The 11,237-nt window shown below is 39.6% G+C and overlaps 1 protein-coding gene across 1 annotated transcript; it reads right to left on the reverse strand.

Moving 5' to 3' along the window:
- Positions 1–7,533: 7,533 nt before the first annotated feature.
- LOC147882674 (jasmonoyl--L-amino acid synthetase JAR1-like) lies at positions 7,534–11,025 on the reverse strand. Its single transcript, XM_087400473.1, has 7 exons — positions 10,952–11,025; positions 10,478–10,756; positions 10,196–10,297; positions 9,814–9,991; positions 9,587–9,709; positions 9,174–9,420; positions 7,534–8,108 (listed from the first exon to the last, which is right to left on the reverse strand). Exons 1-7 carry the CDS (start codon positions 11,023–11,025, stop codon positions 7,534–7,536), a joined length of 1,578 nt encoding a protein of 525 aa, XP_087256599.1.
- Between the last annotated feature and the right edge of the window lie 212 nt (positions 11,026–11,237).

Consider the following 11,237-nt stretch of genomic DNA (forward strand, 5'->3'; position numbering starts at 1 on the left):
ACATTTGGACCACTCGTAGTCCCAATCAATATAAAGTAGCAAACATGTGCCATCAATTCCATGTGAACAAAGACAATTCTCAATGTAAATCATAGGAGGGCTTTCTAAAATAATTCCCATTAGTTTCTTTAAGTAATCCAAGTAGTAAATAGAAAATCTCCCAGGCTCCAAGTAGTGCTCCAAATCTTTTCAAGTAATGTCACAAAAATATATATAAGGGATGTATCACACTTACGATCTCAAACCTTTCTGATATAATTGCTCCATTTTTCAAGGTAGTTCTTTGATGCATCATTACCTATGGCAATACTTCTCATTGGTCCATTAATCCAAACCTTGGGGCATTTCTAAACCCAATCAATGAGAGATAACCCCCCTCTACATTGTCATGGAAACGTAAATTATAAATGGAAGGGAAACTTCTTCATTATGGCCAGCCTATACTCTTCATAGAACATAAAAATAAAGTAGAATCTAATTACTTGGAAGTTGATTCATTGTCCAATGGGTTTTCATATTTACCCAAAGAGCTAGACCCAAAGCAAGCATGGTAGAGGTATGGCTTGTACAAGAGTCATTAGTATACATCACAAAGTTTCTTGCATCCATGGATCCTGATATGCCACATGCTTGGAACATCAAGGATGATGATCGTGTCATTGCGAGGTTCCCCAAGGTAAAGGGGTTGAAAGAAAGATGAGCGAAGAGCAAAGAGAGAAATTCAATAAGTATTGTGTCCTCAATAGTCCCATGATGCAAAGATGGGTGGAGAGATATGAAGAGGCCAAAGCAAAAAGAATGAATAAGAGGATGAAATTTAGAGTCATGCACAGGCAGAGGGTGTCATATCCACCAGAACTTGCTCTTCTCCCCAGATATATGTCCCGTGATTGCCTACACGAAGCTCTTAATGAAGCCAAAGATGATAGAGAGGATGTAACCAATCAAGAGCGGAAGCTTGCAGCCAGATGTATGCCACATGTAAGTTTTTTAACTTTCTACTTAATTTGGGTATTTATGATCATAATCGCTACAAGATGCATCCTCACTGTTTTAATCATGTTCTTTTTTATAGTACAAAAAGTATAGTGCATTGTGGTCACATGGATGGCATTTTTGTGTGGAACACATTGATTCAAGGAGAGTCACATATGATTGTGGAGTCATGGCTAACTTTGTACAAGATAGCCGAGCAAGTGCTTTTGATTCCAATCTTCTCTCCTCATAGCTAGATTATTGTGGGCCCATACGTGACATGTATGAAGTTGATTTTAGACAATTCAGTATTTTCATTCTTGATGTCAAATGGTTTAGAACTATCTACAATGGTCCCAATTCTACAGTCAGGAGAGATGCCATTGACTTCACCAAACCTTGGACCAATGAAAGTGATACTTTTGTTCTTCCAGAGCATTGTGAACAGGTACATACTAATGAATTGATTAAAATCTAATATCTTCGTTTTCAAACAAATGTTGGTAGAGGTTCATTTTTTTTAAAAAAGCTACTTAAGCATAAATGAATATAATTATCTGCACCTAATTTGTATGTTCAACGTAGGTGGTCCTTCATCTGGATCATTTGGATCCAAGATGGTGGCACATGGTCCAAGTTTCTCCTCGAAGCAAACATATTTTTGAAGATAGGAATGTGGATATGGAGATGCCACCAAAAGATCCAAATAATAGTGCTAATGGATCTAGGGAAGAGGATGCAGATGACTATATAGGCCACGAAGAAGGTGACAATAATGACACTGTAATGGAGGAAGGTGGAGATCACAAATTTGGGGAAGAAGAGGGAGAACTAGAGGCTGGTGAGCTAGAGGATCAAGTCTTAGGTAGACATACAATAGGGGATGATGATGTAGGTGATGAATTGTATGTAAACCTTGAGATAGACATATTTGGCATGCACGACTTGGCTCAAGATGAAGCCCTTGCTGTAAATGTTACTGATTCAGTGTTTTGACATCGACAATACTTCCTATGTGTAATTTGGCTCTCACATTTTTATAGTGATATTTTGTACATTAATTTGTATGTTAAGTTCACTATCAATATGAGTGTTTTGATCTCAATTTTGTGTATATACTCTTATATCTTTATCTTTTATCTTTCAAATGACCAAACTTGTGGTCCAAAATTATTTTGGGACCTTGGAAATGACGTCCTATAAAAACCTTGGTATAGAAAATTATACCCAAAAGTCAGTGCGAGCATCATAAAGCATCGATGGAAGGGTTGGTAGTAATTGTGGTATGTATGTCAGTATAGGGGTCGGTATATACCAACCTCTATACCTACATATATACTGACTACCATATCGATTGCTTTTTTTATGTCTACACCAACATCTTCCACTCCCGCCAACCATATCGATGATCTTCATGCCCATGCTTGCGAAGCATCGCTAGACAACATCGGAAAGAGGCCCATATCTTGTAGAGGATGCTCATTCTTGTAGCCGTTGGTGAGCTATGCATGCAAACATGCTCGGGTCTGATGCAATTAGATGCCAATGGAAACAACTCAGACGACTCGCGTCCTCGGACTCGGAGTCATTGCCTTAGCTTCATTGCTACTGTCCGCTTGCCCACTTGGTGAAGTTAGCCAAAGATGTGCTTCCATTGCACCAACCATGGGCACAGCTTACCCTTGCCTATGTTGGTGAGTTCTCCTAGGGTTCCATCTATGTTGGCCTAACCCAAAGGCCAATGGCATTGGATGATGTAGTGAAGCAGGTGCAAGGGGCTGCAAAAACCACTCAATCTGTCCCAACTATTACATTAGTCCAAGTTGATGATGCATTGTCTCCAACTTAATTCATCATGTTTTGTATTGTCACAAGTTTCACATGCAGCAAAAGAGAAGATCACATCATATAAATGAGCTACTAGATGAACTAGCCAATGAAAGGAGTATGCATCAATCTTTTAGAGCAGGGCATGAAAAATTCAAAAACCATACATACAGCAAGATTACCAGGCTACATTTAGAGATTTAGTCAGAAGAGAAAATGAGGTGAAAATAAAGTGGTTGTAGGAGAAGCATGCTTTAGTCAAAATGAAAAAAGATATAAACAAAGAGTCTCAACAAAAAATAGACGAGGCACAATCTTCCATTGAAGCTTTGCACTTCAGTAAAATAAGGTTATTGAAAACAAGACCCAACAATTACAGGATATACTAACTACCTAAAGCACCATAGTGCAGCATGTACAGAATTGGCTCCAAAATGCAAAGGGTGCTTTGTCTCAGTAGCAGCAGCTAGATCAAATAACAGATTAGAATGTAGAACTAAGAACTTAGAATGTGTTGCTAGAGGACAAAGTAACTGCTTTCCATATAATGAAGACACAGATAAAATCCATGGTGGATGATGACACCAATAGAATTGGATGGCAAGTTTGTTAGTGCCCAAGAGCTAAACAAGAAATATAGTGTCGGTTGAAAACCTACATGAAGGATATGTGGAAGAAAATCAAGGGGAAATTGGTGGAGACCTTGGTCCACCCATTTGGAAACTATCTTAGAATTAAAGAGTCATCTAGAGTGACAATGCTAGAGCAATGCTACAAGAAAAAGTGGAAGCCTCACAAAAAGAGCTATATGAAGTGAAAATGGGTAAGTCGATGTTGTGTTCTGCTCTCATTGTGCTTCATCATCTAAATTAGGTAAGTCCTTGTATATTGAAGATAAGCAAAAAACTTCATGGGAGAAGGAGGTTCTCAAATCTCCACACCCTTCATTACCCCTTAACATTGTTTTAATTGATGTTAATGATTCAAAGAATACAGTTTCTTATTTATTTCCTTTGATGGGTAACCTAAAGCAAGATGCCTTGATAGAATAGTAGGCTATAGAGGTTTTACTACATGCTGTAGATCAACCACCTCCTTAGGCAGAGATTGAAGGGGATGTGTCTTTGCAAAAGTTTGTTGAAACATTGTTGAATGACTTAATTGATAGAGTGTGCCAAGCTACTGAAGTAAAGCAGAGTTCTTCCATTCCACCCAATATCAAATATACTCAGACCATTACTACATATGAACTCATTTTGGAAATCCACATTTGCAAAATCCTCAATAAAAATTTGATGATATAGCTCTTACTGGTGCTGTTAACGAATAAACTTGAAAATTTCACCATGATTCTTACTTACACTTATTTTTTTAACACAACCTACTGCTGGTTTTACTTTCAAAGGTGTTTTCCTATTTCCTAGAGCTAGTATAGTTAAATAAATACAGGATTCAAGAATCTCTTTTAGGAAATGAAAAACAACAGTGTATGCAAATAGTTTGAATCTTGGTACTGCACCAAGTTCTTCACTCTGTTAACCGCATGGTCTTGGATTGAGGAGATGTTGCCTCATGAAAAGAGTTTTCTTGCAATCCATTAGAAGTTAATTGATTACACTCATTGGTGGGTTTAGGTCAAGATTTTTATAAAACTCCATACATAGCTAAATATCCATGCATATATTTAGTACATATAATCTAGACATATATGTAAATATACTTTAGTTGTGTTCAAATACAAAGAGATACCAAGTGTTGGGTGCATCTCTTAATAACTTCGATCTGTATTCGGTTGGCACTATGTTTGTATCATGGTTCATAGAAGAACAAGTTGTATGTGTCTCACTTATCTTGACAATGTTGGGAGATCTATCTTTGGTTGGCACTATGTTTGTATCATGGTTCATAGAAGAACAAGTTGTATGTGTCTCACTTATCTTGACAATGTTGGGAGATCTATCTGATGAAGATAAATGTATTTGAGATCCGTCATCAATATAGTTGATGTTTTAGCTTCTCTGTTTTCTCCATTTACCATAAATTATAATGATTACACAATGCATTCTCTTTCTTGTTATGCTTATTTGATGTTCTCTATATTATGTTTGCAATAGCCATGAGAAATTTGAGGATTTTATCTTTTATCACTACATACGTATTAGTTTTGAGTATCTTGATCTACCCATAACACTTAAAGTAAGGATTCCACCGCCATTCAACATTCACTTTAGAATTCTATTTTGATGTTCTCACTACATACATATTAGTTTTGGGTATCCGGATCTACCCATACGCACTTAAATTAAGGATTCCACTGCCAGTCAACATTCACTTTAGAATTCTATTTGGCGTTCTCAATCAATTTTTTCTTCTTATATACAATCTTCATAGTTGAGACCATTGCTTAAGCTATTTCCACTTGAAGTCACTCTTAACTGGGTCTTAACCATCAAAGTTTCATCCAATAAAGCACCAATCTATGGAGCTAAATAGGATAAGAGCATATGTACATGGTCCAATTCTACATAGTATAAGATAAGTGTTATAATGAGCACTCATATTTAAAGATGCAATGCATCACTCCTCATCACATTCAATGATAGGGCCTCAAATATTATTAGATATGGTTCAAAACATAATTATGATTACATGGTTCTAAAAAAGAGTGATATTTCCTAATAGTAATTAGCATAGCTAACAGGGCAAGTCATGCCATGTTTTCACCCTACAAAGGATACAAACTACAAGACTTAAATCAAGAACCCATTTAAGGAGCCAAGAATGTGAGGCATCTCATAAATTCTTCTTGTTATTTGTAGTAGTTTTAGTACCCTTTTTATATATGTTGCTTTTGGTACTAGAGTAGACTCTAGTTTTGGCCTTGCATAAAAGGTTATAGGTTGTGATTTGAACTTACTAAATTAAGAGCAAAGAATTACGGAAATTCAAAGAAAATGAATCCTAATACACACAATAGGTTACATAGCTTGATATAAGTTGCATAAAACTACAAATATTGTGATATATAAACTATGATTATCTTACATACTTTGATGTTAATTTCATAAAACTATGATTACATCTCCGTTTCATTATAAAATCTATAACTTTTGCTACATAATTCCAATCAAGATGATTCCAAAGCAATCAATTTTTTCAAAATCCATACAAAATTCACATCCTAAAAAACCAGATAAATCTTAAACTTCAAAAGTCCACATTAATTCAAATTAGATTAAGTCACATTGTTGATACTTTCGAAGATAGTACCATAGACTTAACTTCACGCAATCTAACCTACGCTAACTTCTCCTAACCCTCTCAATCTAATACATCCTTAAATCTTAACCAACTACGCTAACCCTAACTCCTCCATGGTTATTTTCCTCCTCATGTCACTGTCCCCCACCAGCTCAGGATGTTGTTGGTGCTACTCACTGCCTCTGCCATTAGTGCCATTATTGCTTGCATCGTGAGGGGGGAATAGAGGCAGATAGACACCAAGGGGATGAGAACCAAAAGGGGAGAGTCAAACCGAGGAGAGGAAGTGGAGCCAAGGAGCAAGGAGTAGAGCCGAGGTTGGACAGGGGAGCTGATAGGGTTTGGCATAGGTGAGGCAATAGGGTTTGCGCCAAGGAGGGCTACCGCCATCAGTGAGTGGAGGGGCGATGCAATAGTTTACCAAGGAGTGCTACCACTAGAGGAGAGGAGGGGAATGAGAAACAAGACTGTTGCAGAGAAGGAAGGAGGGAGAGATCACTAGACGAAGAAGCAGGACCATCGCCAAGGAGATGGAAGGAGAGATGATAGCAAGGAGAGGTCTGCACTCAGTCCGCACGACAGAAAATAGAGAAGTAAGAGGCAATTAAGGAGAGGGGGTGGCCTCATAGGGTGATGAAGGATAGAGCAAGGGAGAGGAAGGTAGGGCAGAGAGTGAGGGCAAGGAAGGCAGGGAGTAGGTGAGGGCGAGGGAGATTAATTCTGGGGGAGGGAACTTAGGATAATTTTTCAATCATTTGAACAGACACCGTTTAAGTTGCATTAATTTTTCAAGTTTGGAGCATGGGAGACACTAATTAATATGAATTTTGATTTAAAGTTGAGTAGGGGGCCATAGTAGCTTGGGTTATCAGACACGAAGGGTATACTTGAAAGTTATGAGGAAGATATAGTGAAAGGCACCTTTCCCATTGAAAGTTATAGGTGAGGTATTTTGAGAAGCACCTTATGAACGGCATCCTTGCTAACATCACATGGTCTTAGTTGAGAGGTTACATATAGGGGAGGTGCCAATCACAATATTTTTTCATTTATCAAGGTTGTTGAGATGAAATTCTCCAAGTCATAGAGAGTAACTTCCTTGGGGGTTACTCATCATATGTACTACCTATCACGTGAGTTCAACAAAAGGTTATTTTTAATTACAAAATTTTACAAAAATTAATCTACATAAGGGAATTTTAAAATATTTTGGAAAAAAATTACAGATTTATATAAAAAAAGGGAACTTTTTATTAAGAAATTTTTTAAAGATTTAAGGTATTTTACAACTAGGCCTTGAACACGCATGATATAGAGGGTTTATACATAGTGACCCCCCTGAGGCAACCTCAAGTCCGATTCTATAGGTGGCAATGAGTGTAGATAGTATTCGACAACCTTAGTTATGAGACAAGACTCATTGAATTAGAGAGAAGGTGGAATGTAGGTAGCAAAAAGGGAGCAGTTAGGTTACAAGGTAACAAGGTTTGGGGGCATGGGTGGGCTAACAAAGTGACAAAGGGCACCAGCACGAAGGGTGGCAAGGAGAGGTAGTGATGCCACCATCTTGGGTGTCTTGTATTGTAGAAGGTGGGAACCTTGTCGCATTGCCTCCTCTGCCACCCCTACAAATGTCCCCTCTCTCACCACCCACACTTCTAATGCCCCTATCATCCCTTCAACCCTTCCCTTCCTATAATAGTACCCCAGTCCCCTATCTATCGCCTTGCAGCATTTCTTGAGCACTCCCCTCGCCCTCTCCCCCTCCACCTCGTTGCCCTTCACCTCCCAATATATCTCATACTTGCCTACTATCTCCCCTTTTGTTTCTTTTGATGCATAGCTACTATATTCCACCAGCTCTAGCCCTGCTTCTTTTAGTAGCTCCGCTGCTCTCTCCACTACCTCCCGCAACTCCTTCTCGTCCGTCTTATCATCGCACACGCTTAGTAAGCCATTCCTCCTTGCCACATATGCAAACTGTGGAGTCGTATTGTAGAACCCTGTTACTTTCACGATGTCACCCACTCGATGCCTACACAACCCTGCAGCCACCACCATGCATAGATTGTAAGTCCTTTTCTAATTGTCGAGATGGTACAATCAAAGGCACAAGATTACTATTGATATAATAGTGTTCATATGTTAGCCATACTTGGCATTTATCCATGATCCAGTGCTTGAAATTATAAGATTATGATGTATCAAAAATCATGTTTACATATTAGACATTTTTGGCACATCTATCTATCTATGCATCAAGAGAGAAAATTATATGGCCATTGAAGGAATTCTAGCCCTTAGATTAATCAAATGTTAGACCCAATAAATTTGAACCATTGGACGCACTTCATAACTACTTATAGCTATTTGTTTGCACCTTTCGTATCTCTAGATTAGACCCAAAATTTGAACTTTTGGATGTAGTTTGTAACTACTTGTTCTTTGTTCGCTCCTTTTGTATATGTAAATAACTACTATTTCTTTGTTTGTATATCTTGGCACTGCTACTTCTTTGTTCACTCCTCTTGACCAGTATCTCTAGAGCAACCTCGCATCTAGTGTTAAGCAGTTGTGAATAGCCAATTTCAGAAAGGCTAGACAAAGAAGAGAAGGGATGTCAAAGTGCATCTTGGCTTTCGATGCTTTTTGGCTAGTCAGAGTATGGATTTCTAAGCGAGAGACAGACGAACGGACAGAAGGGATTCATCCTTCCAAGGGTAAATGACTACTATCAAGAGATTCACTATTTGGAATTATTGGCTCGTATGAAGAATTCTTCGACTGTAGTAAGAAAGACGACGCACCATCGTTACCCACGCAAGAACTTAGACTTGAAAGATTTGCTAGAAAGTACAAGGCACCAGTGCTACCCACAAGGAACTTCTTGAAAGATTTGCATATGTGAACCACATTATGTTATTCGCGGTGTAGAAAGTACAAGCTACCCACAAGGCTATTAAACATTCCTCGAAAGTCTAGAAATAAGATCGCAAGCAGCAATAAGATCACGTATGTTGGTTTTTCATTGTCGAGTGTGCTGTAAAAACATTAGCAATTTGAAATTCACAAGTCATGCAACCCTAAGCTAGCAGTGTCACAAGCAATACCTGCGTATGTTGTCAAAACGATCTCGTACTCTTGTCCCACTCTCACTTGGTCCACTCCAACAAGGCCTTTCTCTTCTGAGTATGTAGTTGAATTCGAGAATCGATCCGACTTAATAGGCATAAACTCCACGTATGCAAGGTCTGGCACCATTGTGAACGAAACACTCTCTGGTGTTGATCTTGGATCTACATTAATGCCTAGCCAAGCGCATTCAGAGCACCCATAGTCTCCACATACCAATGGCAGCTGTCCACAGTAGTATTGTAATGAAGGCAAATAGGATATCATCGGACCTGTTAGAATGCATTGTACATACTTCAAGGTTGGCCACAATCGCTTGATGATGCCATACCAGGATGACTTTCCACATTCTTTTCGAACAAATCTCGCAAGCTCTGGATTAGGCCAATACAAAACTTTGCACATGGCTGCCCTTAAAATTGGGTTCGTGACCCTTGTACTCAAGGTCCCTCTTTGGATATCCTCGCATATTTCTGGCCAGAATTTCTCGAACATCTTGAAAGCTTGGATGATGCTGAAAGGGAACAAAGATGAACAGAATTCCAGCTCTCTAGAGCGCATTAATGCACAAACTAGGTGACAATAGGTCGACTGATGAGCATCAGGTTCAAAGATCACTTCATCTGGGCTCACATAATTTGCCATGGGAGGGCGTCTTTGGATCTTATCTCTGAAAGCATCGCTCCAAAAATAGTTGGAAGTCACGGATCCTGCCTTGATCCCGCAGTTTGTGTCGAAACGTTTGGCTGCATGGGCAAAGGCCAGGCATTTTCCTCCATCCGAGAGCGGATAGATCCTGAGCATCAAGCAGATTGGTTTCATGTTCACTCAAGAATCCAAGTTTAGAAAAGTATTCAGCGAGCCGTCCTCTGTCGGGTTTGGGAAACTAATCGTTGGAGTTGCTAATAAGTAATCATTCATTGCCTTCATACGTGAAAGAAGATTTCATTCATGAGAGAGCGAAGGCCATGTGTTTCGACGAATAAAACTTGAACCGAACCTGTTTTTGAATGCCGCGCTCAGCCACAGCGTGTCGATAAGGTGCTGGGCTGTCAATTCAGTAGCAGGAAACAGTTTCGGGCTTCCTGAGGATGTTCCTGAGCTGCAATTAGTGTATAAATCACAACGAAGTCAAAACCATCAATACGCTGCGCTAATAACCGTGTTAATTATCGAGCCTGTAGTGTAGCTAAGTGCGGATATGTCTCGCTCGCGAGTGCCTAATTCACAACGGCCAACTATACCTCATGTTCAAATGTATCACAGGATCACCGCACAATACCTCATGTTCAAATGTATCACAGGATCACCGGACAGTAACGAGGAGCCTTTGCCGTCAGCAAAGCCCTCTACATACGATTCAATATCTTCATAAGTAGACAGAGACGCTACTTCTCGAAACCTCTCCTCCAGCTCACAAGCATCAGGTGGGCGTGATCCGTTCACGTTCATATGCAAATTGAGATGCTGTTTCCAGTATACAGTATCCATATTGCGCTGCAAAATTCTCTTCAAAACTACGCGTTGCACTTGTGCGGCATCTCGAGTTAGACTGTCGAATCTGCAAATCAGTGCGTCGTTTCCGCAAGCCGGTTTCGGGTTTGATGGCATCATCTGGGTAGCTTGAATTGCAGTCATATCTGGAAAGCCATCTAATCGACACAATCGGGAAGTCTCTAAAACTAATTAATAACCTGAACAGACCATCTCTTTTGCATTTTTCCTTTGTGTTCGCCTTCTTCAGTGCCTCGCTGACCTTGCCTTCCTTTCCAGCCAAGCGGCATTGGCCTCTTTGATCGGCAATACGGCGTGCTTCCGCCCGGTCGCCATTCCGGTTGTGAGGAACAGAAGATCTCAAGCTGTGATGATGGCCAAGAGAGAGCAAGAGCTAGAAGAATTTATAAGGAAAATGAGCGACATGGATCTCAAGGCGAGCGTGGGGAGCTTGCAGGCTATACAAGACCTGAGTTCAGACGAATGTGGAAGCAGAGTTCTCAAGAATCACCATACACACTCGACAGTTTGCCTTTCTAGACTAGCCA

Source organism: Dipteris shenzhenensis, chromosome 29 (genome assembly GCF_047967505.1).
Source record: "Dipteris shenzhenensis isolate YYH24624 ecotype China chromosome 29, Dip_SZ_1.0, whole genome shotgun sequence".
Lineage (NCBI taxonomy): Eukaryota > Viridiplantae > Streptophyta > Polypodiopsida > Gleicheniales > Dipteridaceae > Dipteris > Dipteris shenzhenensis.